Consider the following 27,059-nt stretch of genomic DNA (forward strand, 5'->3'; position numbering starts at 1 on the left):
GCAAGGGCGGTTCGTTGCTCCAGCCTTTCCGTTCACCTTCACACTCCTGGGCCAGACTATACTTAATCATAGGACCTACTGAAGAGATAAGTCTTCAGTAAAGACTTAAAGGTTGAGACTGAGTCTGCGTCTCTCACATTGGTAGGCAGACCATTCCATAAAAATGGAGCTCTATAGGAGAAAGCCCTACCTCCAGCCGTTTGCTTAGAAATTCTAGGGACAATTAGGAGGCCTGCGTCTTGTGACCGTAGCGTACGTGTAGGTATGTACGGCAGGACCAAATCGGAAAGATAGGTAGGAGCAAGCCCATGTAATGCTTTGTAGGTTAGCAGTAAAAGAGCAGCAATAGGTGAGTCAGGGTGCTGTTCGGTAGTCACTACTACGCTAGGCGTGCAGGGGACACAGCATTCAGAAAAGCTTGCGGGCCGGGGCTAGTAGATGGTTTTTCGGTGACATCGTAACAGTATACCCTGTTGAGACCACATCGGGCGATTACGTCAGCAGTCCAGTCGTGATGGATCGGTGGGGCTCCGTTTCAACAATAAAGGGTCCTGGCCAATTGGCATAGGTGGTATTGTAGCCCTAGAATTAGCTGGTATATGGGTCTTGCTTGAGGCTAGCTCAAGGCTAGCTGGTGCTTTCTTCGGGACAGAGGCGTTAGCTAACAGTAGCTACTCGTTTGCAGCTAGCTCGCTGCGATAATCCAGAGCGGCAGGAATCCGGTGATCATGGTAGATAGAAGCAGTCCGATATGCTCTGGGTTGATATCGCACTGTGCAGACTGGCAGGTGTTGTCCGAGCTAAGGCTGGCTAATGCCGGGGGGAAAAAGGCGAGGACCGCTAGCCGTGGCTAACAAAGACTAGTAGCTAGTTATCTGGCTAGCTCCTGATGGAAGTTCCAGTTATAAGAAATAAAAATAGCAGCTCTATACCGTATTTGTTGAGGCGGTTTGCAGGAAGTATATTTATTTCGTAGATAGAAAGAGAGATTAAGATATACGAAAAAGACCGGCTATTTACATGGGATAAGACAAATACAGATATACACGTCCTACTGTGCTGCCATCTCGGAAAGAAAAAAAGAATTATGGCAGTCCCCCGCACCTTTCTGATTGAGGGGTTGGGTTAAATGCAGAAGACACTTTTCAGTTGAGTGCATTCAGTTGTACAACTGACTTGGTATCTCCCTTTCCTTACCTTGTCACAACACAACTAATTGGCACAAACGCATTAAGAAGGAAAAATTCCACAAATTTACTTTTAACAAGGCACACTTGTTAATTGAAATGCATTCCAGGGGACTACCTCATGAAGTTGGTTGAGAGAATGCTAAGAATGTGTATAGCTGTCAAGGCTACTTTGAAGAATCTCAAATATAACATATGTTATGATTTTTTTTAACCCCTTTTTTGGTTACTGATTCCATATGTGTTATTTAATAGTTTTGATGTCTTCTATTATTCTACCGTTTTAGAAAATAGTGCAAATAAAGAAAAACCCTTGAATGAGTAGGTGTCCAAACTTTTGAATGGTACTACTTATGACTGGTACACAGAACAATCACGTTTTTAACTGCACTGGCCTTTAACTGGTAGGGAACGCTAAGTGTACTGCATATTCCATGTCCTGTATCTAATCTAGACTGAGATGGGGAAACCAGAGAACGTGATGTTGACATGCGTACTGTAGGGAGGGAAAGTCAGCTTCCTTTTTGATAGCAGGTATAGCAGTTAAACAGTGCTTCTGGTGAAATCATCACACGGTCATCATGGCCTTTGTTTAGAGACTGAATAGTTGGAGCTTAGTTTCATAACAGTTGTAGCTTACAATATGGACACACACACTTGCCTTGCCAGGCTTCGCTATGATGCAGTGTATTCATGAATAATTTAAGAACTCTTTAAATGGGTTTGTTTTTCCCCCCATCGAGTCTCATGGGGGGGTTTGTGGAGAAATGCAGAAACTCCCTTCCCAAGGGTTTGTGCTTAGATTTTTTGCTTAATTAAAAGAAATGCCACCCAGCCCGGCTCTCTACCGGGACAGTGATTTTGAGTCTACCAGGAGCTCGAATTGAATCAGTTAACCCCTAAATCATATATTTAGCAGTAAAACAGATGCTATGGTCATAACACGGAGCTCAGGCAGCTCACCTTCAGACGTCCTTAGACGTTTCTCTGTCTGTTACTCTCAGCCTTTTACACTGAAGACAACACCACCAAATATACCAACAATGGAATTGGGCTACAGAGCTGAGAGTATAATGGGATTTACTTCAGACATTATTATGAGATGTCTGTCTCTGGTTGGTTGCACTGTGAATTATTCTCCCTCTGAGGGAAATGCTAATCGACCCCAAGCTTTGAAAATATAAAACATATTTGCTCAACATTGTATTGTTGTTGCAGTGTTTCAAAATAAAAGCCAGGAATAAAAGCCAGGATGGTGGTTTAGATGGCGGTAGTACTGTGACTGGGGTATGGTACACCTTATTGTATGGATTACGTTAGACACAGGTTGTTGAAGCCGTACCTCTCCTCTTCTGTTGTCCAGAATGACAATTTCCCAAAAATATATTGAAATGATTCTCTCTGCTTAGGAAGAATTTTAAAAGTCCTGATCTCACTTTCCCTTAACAATTGAGATCTTATCAGGATTAATATAAAATATAATCATGTGTTGCATGTGGCTTCGGGGTGGAACACCATTGAAATATAAATGAAATGGGGCTGAATGCAGAGCTAAATAATGCAGCTGGAGTGTGGAGCTGCAGCCCCAGAGCCAGCAGGTCTATTCTCTCCTTGATTAGCCGGGCTCAGACCTGGGCAGAAAGCCCACATGTTGCTCCAGCTCCCAGACCAGCTACTGTTGGCTACCTACACTACCTGAGGCTGAGGAAGTACTGCTTCAGGAGGAGCTTAGCATTTCACCAGCCACTGTCTAGAACTACGGAGCATCACAGACGAGGAGAAGTCTCACCACAACACAGCTCCCTCCAATATAAAACAAAGTCACACACACACTCTTATCACACACCACTATTTACTCTTGCATTGTGATTTAATAGCATTTGTTAAAGCCCTATTGTGTCAGTCCCAAAGAAAAGCCTCCGATTCCTTTACCCTTTGTCTGGAGATATGAATCCCTCATGTCCAACGCTAACGTCCCTGTGGTATCAGGCCGTTCTGTGGTCTTTACTGTGGTCCCTCCTCTCTCCACAGGGCTCCTACTGGGCCATCGATACCAACCCAAAGGAGGACGCCCTGCCCACACGGCCAAAAAAGAGGCCGCGGTCCGGAGAGCGGGTGAGTCCTCCAGACACGCCACATCCTCCCCTGAATCTTTGTGTTTTACACATGTAGATACCCTCTCTTAAACCATGCCATCACCGGTAATGATGAGAGGACTCATGTGGAGAATTAGGTAACCAGATCATACACAATCTTCACATACAGCTATTTTTTTCCCCATGTTCAATCTCTCTCTGATAGACCTCTTTGTCTCTGCCTCTCTCTCCTGTATACTGTCTCACTCACACGCGTGTACACACGCACGCACGCACGCACACACGCACACACACGCAGTAGGAGTTTTTCCTCCCTTTATGTAACTGCCTCTGGATGAGTCTGTCTTGTCTTGTAGCAGGCTCCTCATTAATAAACTATGCCCCAGGCTGCTGTTACTTACATACATTGCATTCTGCAGTCATTTTTTTATTTTTTTTTTTTTTACAAACATCAATTAATGTGCACTGGCTGTTCTTTCTGAGCGGGAGCTTTTGTCTTTAATTATGTATGAGTCGTGTCCAGTGTAACGCACAGCCTCACTGGTTTAGTAAACTGCCCAGATTGACCTGGCTCTGAGGCATCCATCCATCTCTTCCTGGCTGCTGCAGGCGGCAGTCTGGCCCGATACAAGCCATACAGAGACGGACACAAAGAGCCTCTCACTCAGTTAACCAGCCACGTGTATGTCTGTGGTTCTAAGATGAGGAGGGAGAGGTGCACATCCTATTCTATACAGTACCTACACCTGTGTGTTTGTGTGTAAATGACTTTAAATGTAGTCATTGGTGTGTCATTCTAAAGCAAAACAAATGCGCAGAATTCACACACTGTTCCGCCAGCCTCAGGTTTGTGCATGTATGTTGTTAGTATGACACATGCACACCATCCTCCCTTACTACACATGTGGCTGTTGGCCTACAAGGCATTCCATTAAGTCTCAGACATTTAGAAAATGGTGACTTTGTGAAATCTCATTTATGTTTATCATGAATTAAAATTGGTATTGTTGCCAGCCAATCCTCTTACAGTAAGCAGTTTTGGCAGACAGGCGTGGTGGAGTTATCTCCCCCAGCGGAGCGCCCGCGACTCGCAGAGAGCAATGGGGGCTCTTCTCTTCATCTCCTCAGGAAATATTTCAAATGTGACCTAAATAAAGGTGTTGCTTCTTTTGTAATTTATAAATGGTCCTGGTGTATTTTACATACTAGAGATCTGCATTCCTACCTCTTGCCTGGAAGGAAAACTAGCTTCCCAACAAACACGGCAACATATGAGTGTTAAAACCTATACCTTCGTACTCATGGCTTGAGGTTATGTATTATTCTTAGAATGAGTTAAGAGTGAGTATTTTAGTGGTCCTATATTTGATAATTAGCTAAAAGTAATACTTTTGCCTCCCTCCCTCCCCCAGGCTTCTACACCGTACAGCCTGGAGTCGGAGTCTTTGGGAATGGACTGTATGATCTCTGGAAGTGCCTCTCCAACTCTGGCAATCAACACTGTGACTAACAAGGTACCTACCCAGCATGCACCTGCACACACTGCACCACCCTGACCCCTCCTTCCTCCCTCTGCCCACCCACTGCTTGTTCCTCACTGAGAGTAGCACTCAACCGACACACACACACACACACACACACACACACACACACACACACACACACACAGCTTGTTCCTCACTGAGAGCAGCACTCAACCGGGATATATCACACACACACACACACACACACACACACACACACACACACACACACACACACACAGCACCACAACAACAGGGGATTACTCATTGTGTTCAATATGATATTGATGTTGAGTATGGTATTGAGTATCGTGATGATAACCCTGGTATTGGTATGGAAATCAAAATTCTGGTGTCGTGACAACACTACTCTACACACACCTGAAAGTTCATGGAAGATGCCCAGTCCTTTTCTGGTCTGTCCATGAGATGTGGTTGGGTTGCCTAGCCTGACGACTCACACTAAAGTCATCATTGAAGTCGTTTGTGGTGACGATGGGTGTTGTACTAAACAAAGTAATCCATTTGATCGTCTCTAACAAATCAGAGTATCAAAGTCAAACCGCCGCTTTATCCTTGCGTCTTCTTGACCAATCAGACGTCTCCGAATGTGTTCACATTTGGTGAGGGGTCAGGCAAGTACTCAGATCCAGATTCGTTGTGGAGAAGAAACTAACGTCCACAGGCGTGCCGTAGCGTTTGGCTGGAGGAGTCTGGGTAGCCTGGCAAGACATTACTGTGTGTGTGGATGTCTGTTGCCGTATAACCCTCACTGCAGAGAAAGAGCGGGAGAAGCCACAGGGACTGCAAGCTGTTGGCGTTGAATACGCTGTTCACTCTGAAATTGAAATAGGCTTTTTAACCTTAAGCCCTCTCCTCTGGGCCCAGTGGGGGCAGCTCTCTGGAGTACTTTTAAAAAGCCTACAAGAGTCGCTCATTCATTTACTGCAGCGGGCGTAAAAAAATACTGTGTTTTATATAAACGGTGGGAGGGGGGTGCTTTGGGGTAGAGTACTTGAGGGTGGGATGTGTGAGAAGAGGAGGGTGTGTGTGGTCTTGCTCTTCTACCCTCGTGGGGACCTGAAGTCCCCACAAGGATAGTAAAATGAGGAAAATTCTCCATCGTTGGGACATTTCCGCAATCCCGACGACAACAAAGGCTATTTTGGGGTTTAGGTTTTGGGCTTAGGGTAAATAGGATTTTGAAAGGAAATACATTTTAGGGCCTCACGAGAATAGAACCGCGTATCTGACTGCGTGTGTGTGCAGTAAGGGGGAGTGGTGTGTGTCTGCCCTTTCGGAAGGAGGACTGTCTTTGGCGTGTGAGACGGGCTAGGTGGTGCCCCTGGAAACACACACACACACACACACACTTGTCTTTCCTACTCTCATCTCAACAAATAATCACTTGTCATCGATTTGCTGGGAAAATTGAGGTTTCAAACCTCAGTTGGTCATTTAACACGGACATCCTCCATAGATAAGTTTGATTTCACACATAAGAATAATGGAAAACAAAACCCCAAAAATTCTGAACATCCCTGCTTCAGGCAAGGATACAGCGGGGCTGTGTTTGTGTGACGTTATGAGTGTCTTTTGTTCTCCTGATTGTAACTGTTGCTATGATAAAGCATAGTGGAGAAGCAGCAGCGGATCTGAGCCCTACTCCTGAGAGAGCTTGTTTCTCACTGTGTTACACTGTAAACATACAACTGGCCACGCCTCTTTTGGTGCACTGTGCCAAACCACAGGAATTCCCTCTTTCTCTCCCTCTTTCTCGCTCTCTATTTTCCCTCTCTATCTCTCATGTTCCTGCCTTCTCTGAGAGGCCAATGGGAGGCTGTGTCAGGACTACAGAACCAGTGAGAATCCCAACACTGTCTGTTAGACGTGCCTTCAAGTCTCCCCTGCCTTTCATTCTCTCTCTCTCTCTCACACACACACACACACACACACACACACGTTTTAAAACATTTTTCTCTGGTCTATTCTGAGGTAGCTGTTTGTAATGGTTGTGAATGAGACAGAAGTCTGGCATTAGAGCGTGATAAAGGAAGGGGGATTGTAGGAAGAAGTGTGTGTTTACTGAGGAAACGTCTGGCCCTGTGCTTTGCTTCTCTTTCTCCCTCTTAAATCCTGTGAGCAGGGATTCTGCTGAACACTGGCAGGCATTGTTAAAGACATCTGGGTGAATCTCGCTTTGATTTCATAATCCAAGTCTCATGCTCCAGATTAGAGTCTTATGTAAAAGACACCTGGCTTTTTACTTAATTTACTGCTAAGAATAGAACACACACTAACTCCTGCTAGTTGCTAGCACCAAACACGGATCAGGATTTACTGTGGCAGGAGCTCCTGCCTGTGTGAGCATGCTTGTCTTTGTGGGACTGGATGACTTTGTGTGTGTGAGAGACATGATGACTGGGTTTTGGTCTGTGACTGTGTGGCGTGCTGGAGTGGGCGTCTTGACTCTGGGGTCTGTGTAAACCACAGAGCAGTGAGGTCTGGAAATCATCACACTGGATGAGGGGACTAAAAATAGATTGGTGGTTTAAGACTTCATTACATGTAACATTTATATTTCTGCAGCGCGCTGTTTGATTAGCATTGTAGTGCTGATTTCGAGACGTGCCTAAGCCCTCAGTCTTAGCTGCTCATTGATTTCCTCCTTCACGCTAATGAACACTGGAGCCCAGCCCACACTGAGTGGTGGAAGGCAACAGTCGACTAATTAGCTTCTCTTTCATCCCTTCCCCCACCAAACATTCACTACTACACTGGATCCAACACTCTCTCATCTGACTGTTATTAAAGCACAACATTTTTGTGTCATTTTCTGGCAGAGTGAGAGCCCACAATGACTCACTACAGAGGGAGAGTGCTGTGTGTCAGGATTAGTGTCAGGACAAGTTTGCGTATAAAAAATAACATGACGGATTTCAGTTTTGCTTATCTTTTTCAACATTAAATGCATTATGAAATAATGACTAATTATTTTAGTGGAAATTCCAAAATGAACATTGAATTGCCAAAACATTGAAAACACTCTCTTTGTCAGGTCCACATTGGGTAGACGTCAATAGAAAAAGAGGACATTACTATGAAATAATATTTCAGTTGTGTGTATTACTTGCTTTTATTTGATGGTGTTATTATTTTTCATTATTTAAAGCCATCTCATCTCTTCTCAGGCAGTAGCAGGCAGCCAGCCAGCCAAACATACATGTAACGTTCTCTGTACTCCCCATACTGGACTCTCTTTGAGTCATCCTATTTAGCTAGGCTAGCTTGCTAGCTAGTAGCTGCTTAAATATGCTGCATAGTTGTCGAAACGTGGTAATTAGCTACTATGGAATTCAAGTAATTGAACTAACGTTTGTCAATTAGTTGTTTAATACCCCCCCCACCCACCCCACCAAAAAAAAAGTTGGTTAATTGCTCAGCACTAGTCAGTGGCTGTACTCAAACTGCCTATATAACAGTAACATGGGGCAGCAGCCAGATCTGGGTTCAAATGGTATGTTTTCTTTCAAACACTGAGCGGATGATTAAGCCTGCCTGGTTTGACAGATTTGCCGGGTTTTCACTTTTGTGATTATTCCGTTGGTTCCATTGTGCCAGGCAAGCTCAATCAAGCACAAGTACTATTTGAGCTCAGATCTGGAGGTCAGTCAGACCTAGACTTGTCTCTGGACTCAGAAAGCAGAGCGGCCTTCATGTCCTGCTGCTGCTGTGTGTTAGACTGAGAGAGAGGGTGCAGGCAGGGCCACAGCCACTCAGCCTGATGAGCAGAGCCCTGGCCGGACACTGGGCAAGACTGAGCACACATCACCAGCACCATCCAGGCTGTTGGTGCTGCTGCCAATCCCTGCCCTGTCACACACACCAGCCAGTAGCATCGCCTGCATAGCTGCCATTCCACACATCCTTTCAGTTTCGCACAATGGAAAAAAATGAATGTCTATTCTCTCTGGATCTCATTATATTCATCGCCAGATTGTTTCTACCACCAGTGCTACTTAATAGCAGTCTGTTGTGTGACACCACAATACTCCATTTTTTTCTTTAGCAAAGCCTTTTCAGATGATAATAATGAAGATGGTCGTGTTGCAGTGCTCTGGTTGCTTGCGTTGCTGTATTGAAAGGTCAGGGTCTCGGTTGAATTGAAGACCTTTGTTGTCCCAAACCGATTTGCGCTCTGTGAGCAGATGGGTCTGACATGGCCAGTAGTGTGACCTTTAGTAGTTACCTACCCAGAGAGAAGAGCCTTTACCTGGACACTTATTCAGAAAGAGCCCATGTGGCTCGGGTAGCTGTGGAGGTTCAGAGAGAAGAGCCTTTACCTGGACACTTATTCAGAAGGAGCCCATGTGGCTCGGGTAGCTGTGGAGGTTCAGAGAGAAGAGCCTTTACCTGGACACTTATTCAGAAAAGATGTGGGGAAACCTTTACCTGGATATTCAGAAGGAGCCCATGTGGCTCGGGTAGCTGTGGAGGTTAAGAGAGAAGAGCCTTTACCTGGACACTTATTCAGAAGGAGCCCATGTGGCTCGGGTAGCTGTGGAGGTTCAGAGAGAAGAGCCTTTACCTGGACACTTATTCAGAAGGAGCCCATGTGGCTCGGGTAGCTGTGGAGCTTCAGAAAATATGTTTCTGGCCAGCCACTCTCTCAGTCCAAAAACAGCACTCTGATAACATCCAGTACACACATGCTTTGCATTCACACACAGGTATGGAATTCCCAGACACACAAACCACATTCAAAACCCATCCCCACCCATTATTTGGGCAAATGGTGACTCACCATCAGAATGATAATGTTTGTATATGGCATGCAGTTATTTGTCAAACCCTATTGGTGTATTTCTAGGTTGTGTGCTGTGCGGTATGCAAGAAAAGCTAACACAGCCTCTTCTTATTTCAGGTGGCGTTATACAACCCAGACCAGGATGGGAGTGACAGTCCAAGAAGCAGCCTTAACAACAGCCTGTCTGACCAGAGTCTGGCCTCCGTCAATTTAAACAGTGTGGGCAGCGTGCACAGCTACACACCAGTAAGAGCTCACACTGCAACCTCCTCTAACCACAGTGTTACAGCTATACACACTGCTAACACCAAGCAACACAACTACAGGATCCCAGTTAGAAAACATTTACAACCGCGATTCTCAGCTGGTGGGTTGCGGGAGGTCTTGAATGGGATGCGATTGTCTGAGTAAAAAAATATATAATTAATTTGTATTAAAAATACTCCATTCTGAACTTAAACGACTAAAACCAGGTATAACGTGTGTAGAAATGATAATGAACCTATATTTTAAAATGTAACCTTCTGAAGTAAAATGGTTCAATCATATTATTTTCAATATAGATTTATTAGCAGCACTATTTAGCAGATTTGGTTGATTTTATTATTGTCTCAAACCAGTAAGCTTGAAAGCTCAGACACACTGGTAGGATTGTCAAATGTTTGCCTGTGTTCACACAGCAAAGTTAAAATACTCCAAATCATAAGGTATCAATAGTGTTGTTTGGCAATGCATTTCCACGCGTATTGCTTATGGTCTAGATTTCAAGCTATCTGTGCTAATGTTGCTATGTTGTTAAAAAAAATAACTTGTTGATACTTGTCTGATGGCTACAGCTAGATAACTACCTAGCAAGATGACGAATAAACTATTTAATTCACTCTCCATAATCTAATACTGTCAGTGCCAGGCCATAGGCTAATGTTTTGCTAGGTATCTCAAGTTGGCATATTCGCTAACTAGCACAACATGGCTACCTAGCTAAGGACACTGCACTAACTCGGCAGCTAACACAGGCAGCTGTTTCATGGAAATTAGCTAGTCCATTGTGATTCAATTATGTCGATACTAGCTGCAGTGGTTAGAAAGTATGTAGTGTTGTGTGCATTGTCTGTGCACTTAGCTTGCTCCCATCCTATAGCCTACATTACATATGAAGTGTGACTGGTTGATCAGTGGATGTACAGAGAAAATGCCCTCTTCTTTTTTCCTTTTTTTCTTTGCTCCCAGAATCTCACTGCCGATAGGTACTTGCTAGAACAAAAGTGGTACCTGCTGCGTGCCGATCCGGTAGTGATGAACCTGCTGATTATACTTGTAGAATCGCAATCCTTGTCAATGGCCAACAACTTGACTTTGAGCCAATCAGAGATCACGAACCCCCATGTGGGGGGGGCAGCAGGTACCGCTTTTGTTCTAGCAAGTACCTATCGGCAGTCTATTGGCAGTGAGATTCTGTGTATTTCATGCTTAACATTCTTCATCAAGAATACGGGTGAAATATAATTAAGGTGGGACTGTTGTTCCATTGTCATTTAATTAGTACATTTACTAGCAATATAGATTTTTAAAACGTTTTCCAGATTGCATTTTGGCAACAAAATTCGCAATGCGAATATTGGAGTGAGACAGACAACCTGGTTCAATTTCGATCCTAAGGCAAAACCAGTTGAAAACCACCGATTTTAGAACATGCATGTCAATCTCTAACCACAGTGCCCCAGCTATACATCAGCTAAAACCAAACAAGCACCACAATAACTGTCACTCTATCACAGTTAGACATACAGGAATGTAGGCAGTGCATGCCAATCTCTTATCACAGTAGATAGCTGTAACCCTGGAACTTAAACACAGTGTATCAGACCAGTTAGTTACTGTATATCTCATATGATCCGAGAGACCCAGGAGTTTCCCTTCAGAAGAGCTATAGACAGTGAGAGACTAAAGAGGTCGTGGGGTTGGTGCTCTAGCGCAGAATATCAGCGGGGGTTGAGGGAAAGTGAGAGCTGTACACGCTCTTGGAGAGCAGACAAAGAGAGCTGTTGCCTGTGATGTCTTCCCACCAGAGATGCCCCCTTCTTTGGTGGGGTCCTCCTGCTTCCCAGGGTGCTATTGCTCCAGGCTCTCTGCATCGATCCGTTCAGACTGATGGATGTTCCTCCAGTGCTGCTGCTGCTGAGAGCAGACTGTTTCTTACTGCCTCACTTCAGCCAGGCAGACTCAGACTGGATTCTATAGTAAGGCAATCTATACTGTAGCCCACCAGTATGTCTGCAAAGCCCTTTGTTGTGTTAAAGAATGTGTACTCTAACAGCAAGACTACTTTAAGTGATAGCTCCATTATTAGTGTCCTTCACATGTTAAACCTGGTATGGCTTGAAAGCTACCTCTGTGATGCTGCAATAAAGGATATATACTGTTCTTAAACATCTAGTCTACTTCATGTAAATGAAGGTACATCCTCAGTTATAGAATAGTGATTGCTCCATATTAGTGTTTTTCTCATCATTAACCTTATTAGACCGTATTGTTAGAGGGCAACATTGCCTGCACTCTTATACACCATTGAATAAAATTGGCCCTCACACTACTACATGGGTAAAATGATTGCTTATTTGTCCAAGGCTTTAGTGTTTTTGTTTTAAATCCATTTTGCAGGCCATCTATTGTATTGGCTTTGTGTTGATTTTGGTTTCTCTTTTAATACTTTCTGAGAAGGATGCAAGCAGCGATCAAGACAGTCAAAGGCATGTAGTTGATGTTTAGTTTGAGGAGTGACCACTTTACACACCAGATATTTAGCTTCTTATACATGTTCATTATGGGTTCTTGGCAGTTTAATTAGGTTAGTGGACAGGATTAAAATATAAGCCTTGATCCTGTTGCACAAAAAAGGTACTGAACAAAAATATAAACGCATAATGCAACAATTTCAGTTACAGTTCAGAGTTACAGTTCATATAAAGAAATCAGTCAAATTACTGGGAAGGGGCGCAGCCTGGGAGGGCGAAAGGGCTTTATTTCAGACAGAAATACTCCTCAGTTTCATCAGCTGTCCAGGTGGCTGGTCTCAGACGATCCTGCAGGTGAAGAAGCTGGAAGTGGAGGTCCTGGGCTGGCGTAGTTACACATGGTCTGCGGTTGTGAGGCCGGTTGTACATACTGCCAAATGTTCTAAAACTACATTGGAGGTGGCTTATGGTAGAGAAATGAACATTTAATTCTCTGGCAACAGCTCTGGTGGACATTCCTGCAGTCAGCATCCCAATTGCCACACTGCTTCAAAACTTGAGACGTCTGTGGCATTGTGTTGTGACAAAAATGATGATGCTGTTTAATCAGCTTCTTGATATGCCACACCTGTCAGGTGGATGGATTATCTTAGCAAAGGAGAAATGTTCACTAACAGGAATATTAACAAATTTGTGCACAAACTTTGAGAGAAATTAGCTTTTTGTGCAGATGGAACATTTCTGCAATCTTTTATTTTAGCTGTTGCAACATTGGACCAAACCTGTTTATTTTTGTTCAGTGTAGAAAAATGTTTTGCATGAAATGTTTGTGGCTCTCTTGTTCTCCAGCAGATCCATGTGCAGATATCCATTGATGTCTCTGAGACGTATGTTTCCCAGTCAAGCGTCAGTGTTGGATGGTGTAGTCGGTGCTCTTCACCAGTTAAAGTGAAAGTTGTAGTCTGTGTTTGACTGTGGTAATAGGTTTGTGTTGTAGTTAGTATGTTAGACGGAGGTGTGTACCGCTAGGTTGTACTGCATGACAGAACACAGCCGTCAGTGTTAGGTGTTGAGTAGATGTAATTCACTGCTCCAAGATCTCTAATTATCTCTCCTCTATTTCTACTCCTCTCCTTCTCTCTCTCCTCCTCCATCCCCAGGTGACTAACCACCCAGAGCCGGTGTCTCAGTCGATGAGCCTCCAGCAGCCCCTCCAGCCCCAGTACAACATGCCAGAGAGGGACAAGCAGCTCCTCTTCTCCGACTTTGAAGATCTCAGTGCCTCCTTCCGCAGCCTTTACAAGTCTGTCTTTGGGCAGTCCTTCAGCCAACAGGGTGAGTGCTCATCAAGAGGGCAGGATGATGCATCCCGGGTAGTAGGGCTGGGCGATATGGCCAAAATCTCATATCCTGATATAGGTCATTTCATATCCTGATGATGATACAAATCACAATATAGCACCTGTTTGTTTTTTATATAGTTTATATAAAATGACCACATGTAAAGGCCTATTTCTTATTACATTTTGAATTAAACTCAACAAATCAAAGCTACTTACTCATATTTTGTTATTTCTACTTTTTCTACTTTACAATAGATGTACTATTGTAAAGTGGTTGTTCCACTGGATATCATAAGGTGAATGCACCAATTTGTAAGTCGCTCTGGATAAGAGCGTCTGCTAAATGACGTAAATGTAAATGTTTATTTAGAACCTTTGTGCAAATTTTCAATTGTGGAATTGACGCTTTGTCGAAGGAGAGTGGAATTGGTGCGAATTAGGTTTAGTGATTTCAATGAGTTATCTAATAGACAGTAACCGTAGTGCAAATGTATGGGTGTTTTCATGGTCTACTGTGTGCTAAAGCCACGTGCAAAAGCCTCTGGCCTCATTCCCAATGCTAAACATAAAAGAGAGTCGGCAAGTTCATAGCAGAATAATGCAGTGGACTTTATTCATTATATGGGATGAAACATGTTAATCCTTACTCTGCCTGTAATCTAGTATATCTTTAGGATGATATATATACATGCATACATACATGCATGCATACATACATACATACATGCATACATGCATACATACATACATACATACATACATACATACATACATACATACATACATACATACATACATACATACATACATACATACATACATACACACTTCGTATGATTGCAGCATCAAACCTGCTTTTGCCATAATGATGAAGTTCATAATGATAAAGGCCTATTATTGCACAAAGTCAGATCAAGTGTGGCTCTCCAAAACATGGCAGCCCTTTAGAACGGAATGCTTTTTGTTTGTCATCTGATTGACTGATGAACAAAAAGCACTTGACAAGTGGGTTATGGGCAAAAGCAGACAATACTTTTCCTTGTATAACCTACTTTCACAAATCTAATGCATTTCATGCTAATGTTTTCAGTGTTCCTCTCCTTTAATCTATCATCTAAGTTTCATTAGTTTAAAGTTGTTCCCTTTTTATGTGCATAAAAGTGAAATCTCTTAGTCAGACAAGCCCTTGCAATTAAAAAGTGTAAATAAACAAGCGAGAGGATTTCACACAATGGTGCTGTAGACAGTGAGCTAATTCACCGGCTTTGATAATAGGTAATGAGCTCGCGTTATTATTCTGGGGCTGCGCGCTAATTGCTTTCTGTATTTCCCTGGTTGGACAATGGGCTTTCTGTGCCGATAAGAGATCCACCTTTGTCACCGCTGCAGTAAGTGTTCTGGGGCAGTGGCGAGGGGCTGGAGTCAACTCTAAAAGCACTCCAGTGAAGTAGGTTTACTGTGGCAAAGCTGGTAGCCTAGCGGTTAGCCTAGTGGTTAAGAGCGTTGGGCCAGTAATGGAAGTGTAGCTGGTTCAATACTCCAAGCCGACTAGGTCAAAAATATGCCGATGTGCCTTTGAGCAAGGCACTTTAACTGTAAGTGCTGCCGTAAGTCGTGCCGATAAGAGATCCACCTCTTCAGGAAGTGTTCTGAGGCAGTGGCGAAGGCAACTCTAAATGACTAACGTGTAAATGGACAGGCCCCTTAAGAACCGCTCCCCTAAACGATTGCTGTTGGGTGTGCAGATGTTCGGGCTCCAGTTTAGAAAACAGTGCTGCTGCACAATGGCAAATGTGAAAAGAAACACAGGGTGCAGAAGAAAGGCTCAGACTCTCTAGTGCTGCTGAGACATTCCTTTAGCTCGTTCAAAATGGCAGCTGTTTAGTCTCATTGTAACATCAGTTTATTTTACATTGCATGTTTATATCAAATAGTGATTCAATTCTCTAAGCAGAGAGCAATAATAATGACTGTTTTGTGTGTGTGTATATGGACTTCCAGGTTTGATGGGCATGCCAACAGAATCGTCCCAACAGACCCACACCTCCTGCTCCTATCAGCACTCCCCCAGTGGCACCATCAGCACCCAGAACAGCCTGGCAAACAACCACTCCAGTAGCGGTGGCCAGGTGCCTCTGTCCCACCCTCCCCAGCTCCCCGTCCAGAACGCCCACCCGGGCCATGGCTCGCCCCACACACAGCACATCTCCCAGCACGGCCCACACAACCAACACGCCCAACACACCCAGCACCAACACCCACAGCACCCCCATCACCCTGCACACTCCCAGCATGGTCCGCACCAAACGCAGCACACCCAGCAGCAGCACACCCAGCACCCCTCCCAACACGCACAGCACACCCAGCACCCCTCCCAGCAGCAGCATCAGACTCTGGCTCACCAGCCCCATCCTGCCCAGCAACAGATGGCCTGCAACACGGGTAAGACCTGCCGCTCTCTTCTCACACACATTCAGATACACTCAGGGATAACCCTCCTAGACACAGCTGGACATTTGTTCTGTATAAGTACCAAGACCTGCTTTGGGACAACGGACAGTAAATCACCATCTGATTTCTGCTGTTTGCTGTAATGAGAACAAAGCAAATGCTGCATCCATACAGCAGACAGTACCTCTGGAGCACAGCAACCTTTTCAGAGGGAACTGGCTCCTACCAGTGGCCAAAGTAGAGTACCGTTGCAGGAAATGTGGAGACTTATGGACTCCTCCAGCCTCTAAAAACCAGTCTGTGCTCCGTCTGTTTACAGGTCTGCCCTCTGACTGGTATCCAAATCTGGACGCACTGAAAGAGAGCTGCCGTATTGCCAGCAGTTATAACTGGGCTGACGTCGACCTCTCACCTTTTCAAGGTGTGGCCATGAAGGATTATGTAAATGCCGTTGCATTGACACATCCAATTTCAGCCTGAAATAGGATAACTATACAGGCTGCTTATTTTTCAATGTGTTAGGCCTGCGTTTAATACCGTTTTCTTACTGTCTACCTGTATTCTTTTCACTGACATTTTAAAAGCTGTTTATTGTGTTTACAAGAGTCATTTTATCCTAATTATTTCATGGCTGATTGCCCATGATGAGCACCATTAGACACATTGGAGTTCTCTATTTTTGTTGGTGTGCTGACGTGTTGCCAATCAACAGTTGAATTTGAAGGAGCTCTGCAATTAAAGAACACTGCCTTCAAGTTTAATTACCAAACAGTGTAGCTCAGCAGGTCACAGAGTTGATCCAATTACACTATACAATTGCAAGGTAGGCGGTTTTAATTATCACCGATAAAGTTTACTTATGTAATTAAAGCATTTTAAATGTTTTAACATAGATAAACGTATCTACACCCACTTTTCACATTTATGGGGTGTGGATGATTTGACCGGAGATTTTTATGACTAACTTGTCGTTGAGACATTTCTCTGCAGTGGCTAGCAGCTAGTACTACTGAAAGGTTTGGACTGGTGAGCCGCTGAGGCGGCTGTACATTGCTGTTGTTTTCCTTGGCTGATGATATGTATGTTTGACCCTGTGCAGGACTGAAGGAGAGCATGAGACTAGCAGAGCAGAACAACTGGGCCCTGGAGCCCACACAGATTGCAGATCTCTGCTCATCTATCAACCAGTTCTTCGCCCGCACCGGCGTCATTCAGCCACAGGGGGCAGTGCAGCCCGTACCCGTATGCCATGGCTCCATGCACCCCAACAAGCCCAGCCAGCACATGGCCACAGGTGGGTGACTCCTCACCTCTAACCTGCATCCCAACTAACATTATTATTGCATTTAAAACTACAGATCACTGGACATTGGTGGCATTTTCCTTTATGTAAATGTACACTGAGTGTACAAAACATTAGGAACACCTTCCTAATATTGAGTTGCACCCCCTTTTGCCCTCAGAACAGCCTCAATTTGCAATTTGTTGGGGCATGGACTACAAGGTGTTGAAAGCGTTCCACAGGGCTGCTGGCCCATGTTGACTCCAATGCCTCCCACAGTTGTGTCAAGTTGGCTGGTTGTCCTTTGGGTGGTGGACCATTATTGATACACAGGAAACTGTTGAGTTAAAAATCCAGAAGTTTTGCAGTTCTTGACACAAACTGGACCTACTACCATACCCCGTTCAAAGGCACTTAAATATTTTGTCTTGCCCGTTCACCCTCTGAATGACACGCATACACGTCTCAAGGTCTAAACATCCTTGTTTAACCTGTCTCCTCCCCTTCATCTACACTGATTGAAGTCGTCAGTCAGTCTGTCGTGGAATGTGCAGGTGTTCTTAATGTTTTGTCCACTCAGTGTATATTGCAATAATGCTGCGGACCAGGTGGCTTGTTTTAGCTAGCGCATATATTATTTTGGGATTGCGATATTTGAGTTTGTCTTTCTCTCCACAGGAAATCTCTACATGGACTCAAGACAGAGCATGTCTATGATGGGCCCCCCAGGCTACCCCCACATGCCCCCAATGAGCAGCGCAGGTCCCACAATGACAGGTACAGAACAGCGGCAGCACCTATACAATACAAGTACTCACTAAACTAGGTCTCAGTCAAGGAGATGGTCTCTACGGTACAGTCCGAGTATTCATCAAACCTATCCTTCCACATTCTACAAGCACTTTTCCCATTCAACTACACATTTAACCAATGAAGCTTGCACAGTGCATGTGTGTCTTTGTGTGTATGTACTATGCCCAACTCCCCTGCCGTCTTCTCTTAGGACACCATGCGCAGATGAACCAGCAGCACATGATCTCTCCCAGAAACTTCCAGATGCACCGCATGCCAGCTGATGACATCCAGGATGACTTTGACTGGGACTCCATTGTCTAATGTTAGATGTTCTGCCCCTAACGAGGAACGGTCAGGTGGTGCAGAGCAGGTGGAAGTAGGAGGAAGAAGCCAGGCCGAGCTGTACGCTCTAGCGAGGAGACTGACTGTTGCTGGTGGGATACAGAACAGAAGAGCAGGTGTCGTTTTGGGAGGATAGAGGAAGAGACTTCAGAGTGCTGCCATTTTTACAAACAAAATGAAACATACAAAATAAATGTTACTTTGAAGACAATCATATTTACTAGGACATGTTTAAGTGGTGGCTTATGTGCTTGTCTTGATCAGGCAAGTAGCACACGTTCATGTCCAAACACATTCTCCCATCCCTCTCCATCCCTCTCCCATCCCTCTCCATCCCTCTCCCATCCCTCTCCTATCCCTCTCCATCCCTCTCCATCCCTCTCCATCCCTCTCCCATCCCTCTCCCATCCCTCTCCATCCCTCTCCCATCCCTCTCCCATCCCTCTCCATCCCTCTCCCATCCCTCTCCATCCCCTCTCCATCCCTCTCCCATCCCTCTCCATCCCTCTCCCATCCCTCTCCATCCCTCTCCCATCCCTCTCCCATCCCTCTCCCATCCCTCTCCCATCCCTCTCCATCCCTCTCCCATCCCTCTCCCATCCCTCTCCCATCCCTCTCCATCCCTCTCCCATCCCTCTCCATCCCTCTCCATCCCTCTCCATCCCTCTCCCATCCCTCTCCCATCCCTCTCCCATCCCTCTCCCATCCCTCTCCATCCCTCTCCCATCCCTCTCCCATCCCTCTCCATCCCTCTCCCATCCCTCTCCATCCCTCTCCCATCCCTCTCCATCCCTCTCCCATCCCTCTCCATCCCTCTCCATCCCTCTCCATCCCTCTCCATCCCTCTCCATCCCTCTCCCATCCCTCTCCATCCCTCTCCCATCCCTCTCCCATCCCTCTCCATCCCTCTCCCATCCCTCTCCATCCCTCTCCCATCCCTCTCCATCCCTTTCCATCCCTCTCCATCCCTCTCCATCCCTCTCCATCCCTCTCCATCCCTTTCCATCCCTCTCCATCCCTTTCCATCCCTCTCCATCCCTCTCCATCCCTCTCCATCCCTCTCCCATCCCTCTCCCATCCCTCTCCCATCCCTCTCCCATCCCTCTCCATCCCTCTCCCATCCCTCTCCATCCCTCTCCATCCCTCTCCCATCCCCCTCCCATCCCTCTCCCATCCCTCTCCCATCCCTCTCCATCCCTCTCCCATCCCTCTCCCATCCCTCTCCATCCCTCTCCCATCCCTCTCCATCCCCCTCCCATCCCTCTCCCATCCCTCTCCCATCCCTCTCCATCCCTCTCCCATCCCTCTCCCATCCCTCTCCATCCCTCTCCCATCCCTCTCCATCCCCCTCCCATCCCTCTCCCATCCCTCTCCCATCCCTCTCCATCCCCCTCCCATCCCCCTCCATCCCTCTCCCATCCCTCTCCATCCCTCTCCCATCCCTCTCCCATCCCTCTCCCATCCCTCTCCATCCCTCTCCCATCCCTCTCCATCCCTCTCCCATCCCCTCTCCATCCCTCTCCCATCCCTCTCCATCCCTTTCCATCCCTCTCCCATCCCTCTCCCATCCCTCTCCATCCCTCTCCATCCCTCTCCCATCCCTCTCCCATCCCTCTCCCATCCCCCTCCCATCCCTCTCCATCCCTCTCCCATCCCCTCTCCCATCCCTCTCCCATCCCTCCCATCCCTCTCCCATCCCCCTCCCATCCCCCTCCATCCCTCTCCCATCCCTCTCCCATCCCTCTCCCATCCCCCTCCCATCCCTCTCCATCCCTCTCCCATCCCTCTCCCATCCCCTCCCATCCCTCTCCCATCCCTCTCCCATCCCTCTCCCATCCCCCTCCCATCCCTCTCCCATCCCTCTCCCATCCCTCTCCCATCCCTCTCCCATCCCCTCCCATCCCCCTCCCATCCCCCTCCCAGCCAGCAGGTTTCCAAAGTTCCCCCAGCTCCCTCCGTAACTGTTGTGTGATTTGAGCGACTTGTTCCGCTTGTTATCCTTCTCGTGTTGACTTTAGGCCTCAGCTGCCTCTTGGATGAGTTTGTCTCTATTCGTTTTTATTATTTTATGGAAAACGCAGGCCGCCTGTGGTGCTTGTTGGTCAGACGATGGATCCCCTATAGTGGGTTTATTGGTAGGAAGGTTAGGGTCCCCTATAGTGGGTTTATTGGTAGGAAGGTTAGGGTCCCCTATAGTGGGTTTATTGGTAGGAAGGTTAGGGTCCCCTATAGTGGGTTTATTGGTAGGAAGGTTAGGATCCCCTATAGTGGGTTTATTGGTAGGAAGGTTAGGATCCCCTATAGTGGGTTTATTGGTAGGAAGGTTAGGGTCCCCTATAGTGGGTTTATTGGTAGGAAGGTTAGGGTCCCCTATAGTGGGTTTATTGGTAGGAAGGTTAGGATCCCCTATAGTGGGTTTATTGGTAGGAAGGTTAGGATCCCCTATAGTGGGTTTATTGGTAGGAAGGTTAGGGTCCCCTATAGTGGGTTTATTGGTAGGAAGGTTAGGGTCCCCTATAGTGGGTTTATTGGTAGGAAGGTTAGGGTCCCCTATAGTGGGTTTATTGGTAGGAAGGTTAGGATCCCCTATAGTGGGTTTATTGGTAGGAAGGTTAGGGTCCCCTATAGTGGGTTTATTGGTAGGAAGGTTAGGATCCCCTATAGTGGGTTTATTGGTAGGAAGGTTAGGATCCCCTATAGTGGGTTTATTGGTAGGAAGGTTAGGATCCCCTATAGTGGGTTTATTGGTAGGAAGGTTAGGGTCCCCTATAGTGGGTTTATTGGTAGGAAGGTTAGGATCCCCTATAGTGGGTTTATTGGTAGGAAGGTTTACAATAACTGAGGTTATGTTTTCAACAGGCTTCACATGAAGAACACATCTGGCCCATTAAAAAAAAAGAAGCTAATTGTGTACATTCAGAAACATTACCGGCAGTATTTGTTGTGGTTTTGTGTCTATTCTGTCAACATTGTCATACCTTTATCTCCAATACTCCAACAAGACTGAAACTGGTCGATGAATTCCAGACCTCATCACCTCCCCCCCTCCTTTGTCTGGCTTTTTTTTCCTTTGGCAAAATAATAATTAGACTGCAAAGTAGTCTCATTGTCAATCACTACATCCTTCCACTGGTCCCGCAATCAATGAGATTGATTATAATTTCCCCGTACTAGTGTATTAAGGGAATAGTTTGTAGTTAATACACAAAATGAATGAGTACAAGTATACGCCTGTAGGTGTCTATTCATCTATTAAACTCAGTGTACATGCAGCACAACGAACTGTAGGATATTTTCCTATTATCTTCTGATGCAGGAAATGTACTGATTTAACTCAATTACTACAAGCAATAGGAATGTTCTTCATTCAGATGCTATACGTCTGAAGTCATCAGAATTGATCTCCCAAATATCTTCTTGGTTGTGACCGTCAGACTTACACTGCAAGGCAGAAAATATGCTGAAAAACGATATAAAAAGGGAACGAGGTGTGTTTGCCCTAAAATTACAATCATCTGCATATGCTATCAACGAGCACAAAACAGATGCAGAAAAAAGAGATGAAAGCAAGGGTTCAAAGCAGATGTGCATTTTGCAGGCAGGGTTTCTTATGTTGAGAAATGAGCTCTATCTGATCAACAGGCAAGTGGAGATGGAGGATGGGAGACTAGAGGTGCTGGAAACACTCCTGTCCTCTCTGTCCCTCTTTGGCGCGTTAATCAGTCTGGCCCTGAACCCTCATCATGGTGCTGCGTTGAACCTATATGGGAGCTTTGTTTGGGTAGAGCACAGTTCATCTTCCCTTTTTCATTTGTTCCTCCACTATTGGCCCCTTAGATAAACTAAATCTCTGGCTGGATTTTGTTTTACTCCATTTCTGAAAATGTTTAGTTTTTTTAAAAGAACTAAAATCATGACATTGTTTTGTAATATCACATAAACACCGCTGGGCCCAGACACCAATATGTCTCTTGTGACAGTGTACATGTGTAGATACTGAACCGCCATTGTCCTTTTGAAACAGGAGGCAGAAGACAAGAAGGGAAGCTTGGCTGGAACTAGTGCTAGCTCTTCTCACAGCTAGTTATACTGCCAGGCATATCTGCAAGGTTTCACAGATCTTTTAGCAGCCAGTTCTTTAATACTGCACATTGTTATGATCTTAAATGGTTTTTTCTTTCTTTTCCTCCATCTTTTTCCTTTTCTTTTACCTGTACCGGATTTTCGGTTAGATTCCCAAATGTTCATTGTATTTGAAAGCATTGTGTGTGGCTGATTGTCTTACCTGTGGATACCCATTGAGTGTTTAGGCTTTGTTTAATGGCCAAAATCAGTCAGTCAGTTAGTCAGTCAGCCATTTAAAGCACAGTCTGATTGCTCATTCAGTTAAAAAGCCAAGATCACTTAAGATAGTCAACCATTGAGCGCTTCATTAGTGAAGGAGGACTACTTTATGGAGAAGAGATCAGTGTAGCGATTTTGAATTGACCATTTGATTGCTAGTTGAAGTCAGCGTGGGTGCTGCAGACTCTGGGACTGACCTTAGGAATGGGTGTTTAGAGGGACACGATGAGAATGTGGATATAAAAGTGATAGGGAAGTCTTGGCAGCCCATGGTTTTGTATGTTGCATTTCATCACTGGTAATGATGAAGGCACTAATGAAAAACTCCCGGACAGCCGTAGGGTATGTAGTAAATCCACCCCCACAGCTCAGAGGAGATGGGATGGGCTGGAAAGAGCTCATGGATGTGATCAGAGGTAAAGAGGAAGGGAAAGACAATGACTGGATCACCCTCTTAACTGTGTGTGTGCTTGTGTGTCTGTGTGCGAGTGAGTACATTTTGTTTAAAAAGACAATACATTTTTTTAAATACTGCTGGAGATGTACCTGCCAGAGAGATTACGATGATATGAAAAAAGAAAATAAGCCTTGTACAAGGCTTGTTACATTACGGAGAAAACTGCCAAGAAGTACTGCTGATTGAGGCCTATTTTATTCAGTGCTGGTGTGTTGTTGTGCTTCTTGTAAATAAATGTCTTTTCAATCATCCCTTTTTCCTCTGGGGGCGGGGCATCAAGGCAAGGGGTTGGTCTTACTCATGAAAGAGGGAAAAGAATAGAGTATTTTGTTATTGTCCAATCAGAGGGTGAGACCGTATGTGTATATATCTATATTGTATATATGTGATGAAAATGTGTTGGCTTTTTGTGACACTACCTTTTACCTGTACTATGGTTCTACATTCAGTGTTTCAGTGTTGATAATATATATTTTTATGTTTTTTTGATTTTGTCTTTGTCATTTCTTGTATTTGTTTTCTTTTTCTCCTTTTTGTCCTCTTGGTTATTGCACGGTTTATTACTTTTGCTGTCCAATGAGGTGATACAGCTACTCTTTGTATTGGTTTAGTGCTGTAAAATAACTTGTTATTAGAGTTGTCGATACCACCCCCATCCCCAATATGCATGAATGGCACTTAAACAAATAAAATGTTCACTTCACTGTGGAATGGTTGTGCGTTTATCATATTTTTTTATGTATTTGAATTAGTTACATGAAGAAACTTGTGAATTATTTCATATTTTGAACATAAGATGTAGCTGTTACTCGCATCACCGTTACAGAACATGAGTTTTGCAGTATGTTTAGACCATACTAGTTGTGGGTAGGGGAATTTCTATATACACTGTTAAAATTGCAGCAATTATGACAAATCAGAGCCAAACTGAAAGGTTAGTGTTGAATATAACAGGTAGTAGAGCCCACCTGGCAGTAGTGCAGCTCCTTGCTCACAACCTCAAACATTTACCTAAAATAGTTTTTGGTAAATATTTGTGTTTTCACTCATTCCACTTAGTTCTGTGCACTCAATGTTTAAAATGTCTCTAATTCTGAAGGTTTTCCAGGATCATACATTAGTACTAGCATTACAGTACTAGTTCATACTGGAACTCTTTCTTCCATGTCAATGACAGGCTCCATATGTTGTTTTCCACACGTTCCTGGACTAGAATAGTCTCCCAGGAAGGTTACAGTCAGCAATCATAGGTTTATCAAGACATGCATGTCCTTTTCCCCGCCCAGCTCCCGGAGACCCTCCCCTAGCCCCTACACGTCAAGCCCCCACATTCACACTCCATGACACACACGACTTCATGCTTATTTTGGAATTCTACTCTATCTCTGGTCCAAGCTGGTAGAAGTGAGTAACTGACTGAAGAGCCTCCACTGCTGTCAGGGAAGGTAGTGTGGGGGAGCTTAGGTGTGCTGCAGCTCCTTTAGACTCAGCTAGGGGCGTTGGTCTAGTTACTGTAAGAGAGGACATCAGGAAGACAGTCATGAGAATTCCTCTGATGCTGCTTCTGCTGGCACTGGCAGTACAGCTATGTTCTGCACCGCCAGCTGCTGACTGACATTTACTCCTGAGGTTCTGACCTGTTGCACCCTCTACAACCACTGATTATTATTTGACCTGCTGGTCATCTATGAACGTTTGAACATCTTGGCCATGTACTGTTATAATCTCCACCCGGCACAGCCAGAAGAGGACTGGCCACCCCTCAGAGCCTGGTTCCTCTCTAGGTTTCTTCCTAGGTTCCTTCCCTTTCTAGGGAGTTTTTCCTAGCCACTGTGCTTCTACATCTGCATTGCTTGCTGTTTGGGGTTTTAGGCTGGGTTTCTGTATAACACTTTGTCATCGGCTGATGTAAAAAGGGCTTTATGAATACATTTGATTGATTGAACAAGTAAATAAGCCACTGCTCTACATTTTTGGGGCTCCAAAGTGGCACAGCGGTCTAAGGCACTACATCTCAGTGCTAGAGGCGTCACTACAGACACCCTGGTTCGAATCCAGGCTGTATCACAACTGGTCGTGATTGGGAGTCCCATAGGGCGGGGCACAATTGGCCCAGCGTCGTCCTGGTTTGGCCTGTGTAGGCCATCATTGTAAATAAAAATGTGTTCTTCACCAACTTACCTAGTTAAATAAAGGTTAATGTATTTTAATTTTTTGAAGTGTTAAATCAACTAATCAATCACTCTAACCTATGTCCCAGATGTAGGATCTTAATTTGACCCTATATTGTCACAGCAAATGAATCCTGCAGCAACAGGATTTTAATGTTTAGTCCATAATGTTCCTTGATCGGTGGTTAGGCTATTAGCTGGCCAAAAGTAGGCTACATAAAGTGTTCAACTGTTAATATAACTGTGTTTGTGGGGGTTTTCAGTGAATGTATGTAAATCAGCAGGCTCATCTGCATTTCCTGCAACTCTCAGCAACAAAAGGGATCAAATTAGGATTCTATATCTGTATGTCCTGAGCTTTGATTTGAAACACCCTTTTTGTAATTTAGTGAATTCAGTCAATTTGTTTAGTTAGTTATAATGTATTCAATTGAGACTTGGTTATGTTTATTTATAGTAACCTTTACGGATTATATCTCAGACCTCTTTGACTCTGGTGTGTATTTTAATTTGATCAGAACCATATGGAACAGGTTTCTTTTAGGTATGCTAAATATTTGTACCGGGCCACATTGGACTGTGCTGTTTAGGGTGTCATCAGAACTGCTATACATGGCAGGGCCATGGTTAACTCCTTACTTAATTGTGAACGCAAATGAAAGCTCTTTATGTTGAAATGTAATATGGGGAGGGGAGCCGTCTGCCCTGCCTTGGTGGTACATGTTATGTAATACTGCCAGGTGGAGTGTCTGATGCTCTAGTCTTGATGGTTGGTAGCAGAAATACCCCTAGCTGTATAGAATGAAAGTATGTAAGCTATTTAGGAGTTAACACTACACTCTACTCCACACTCCTCCCATTTCCCCTGCATTGAGGGAAGCTAATCCTATGTCCACACCATACTCTAATCTGTGTTTGGACAGCATGGGGACAAACACTAAGAATAATTACTTTCTTTATGCTGAAATATACAGATAACTGACAAAATAAAGGAAACACTTGAGTAAATGAGAGATACAAAGTATATTGAAAGCAGGTACTTCCACACGCAATTAGCATCCCATCATGCTTAGGGTGATGTATAAAAATGTTGGCTACCATGGCTAGAAGAAGAGATCTCAGTGAATTTGAAAGAAGGGTCTCAAACAAGGATATGGGGTTTAAAGTGTGTGTGTGTGGGTCAGTCCCCAGATCTAAACACAATTTAACACTTATGGGAAATTCTGGAGTGTGCGCCTGAGACAGCGTTTTCCACAACCACCAACAAAACACCAAAAGATAGGATTTCTTGTGGAAGAATGGTGTTGCATCACTCCAATAGAGTTCCAGACACTAAGACGCTTAATGTTGAAGTTTCCTTTATTTTGCCAGTCACATGTACATGTTATTTTCACTTATTAATCTCCTGAACCTATTGGAAAGGCCAAACCAAAGAATTTGCTATTTTGTTATCACTGAAGTCAAGACAGAGGTAGCTGAGGCTATTAACCCCCCTTATTCCCCCTGTAGAACCTGTTCCAGTTGTC

General features: G+C 44.7%; 1 protein-coding gene and 1 long non-coding RNA gene across 4 annotated transcripts in view; both read left to right on the top strand.

The window, feature by feature from the left end:
- LOC106565962 (forkhead box protein J3) overlaps window positions 1-18,787 on the top strand; it is a 163,130-nt gene extending 144,343 nt beyond the window's left edge. For all 3 annotated transcript variants that reach the window (XM_014133654.2, XM_014133655.2, XM_014133656.2), the window contains exons 4-12: window positions 3,219-3,302; window positions 4,696-4,797; window positions 9,731-9,859; window positions 13,509-13,683; window positions 15,693-16,133; window positions 16,462-16,563; window positions 17,242-17,436; window positions 18,103-18,201; window positions 18,428-18,787. In XM_014133654.2, the coding sequence (XP_013989129.1) occupies window positions 3,219-3,302; window positions 4,696-4,797; window positions 9,731-9,859; window positions 13,509-13,683; window positions 15,693-16,133; window positions 16,462-16,563; window positions 17,242-17,436; window positions 18,103-18,201; window positions 18,428-18,540 (1,440 nt within the window). In that variant the 3' untranslated portion in view covers window positions 18,541-18,787. The remainder of the gene's footprint in view (window positions 1-3,218; window positions 3,303-4,695; window positions 4,798-9,730; window positions 9,860-13,508; window positions 13,684-15,692; window positions 16,134-16,461; window positions 16,564-17,241; window positions 17,437-18,102; window positions 18,202-18,427) is intronic.
- Window positions 18,788-20,364: 1,577 nt separating this feature from the next.
- Window positions 20,365-24,070, top strand: LOC106565961 (uncharacterized). Its single transcript, XR_006758091.1, has 2 exons — window positions 20,365-21,316; window positions 21,389-24,070. It is a non-coding gene; the product is annotated as an uncharacterized lncRNA (long non-coding RNA).
- Window positions 24,071-27,059: the final 2,989 nt, after the last annotated feature.

Source organism: Salmo salar, chromosome ssa12, assembly GCF_905237065.1.
Source record: "Salmo salar chromosome ssa12, Ssal_v3.1, whole genome shotgun sequence".
In the NCBI taxonomy this organism is placed as follows: domain Eukaryota; kingdom Metazoa; phylum Chordata; class Actinopteri; order Salmoniformes; family Salmonidae; genus Salmo; species Salmo salar.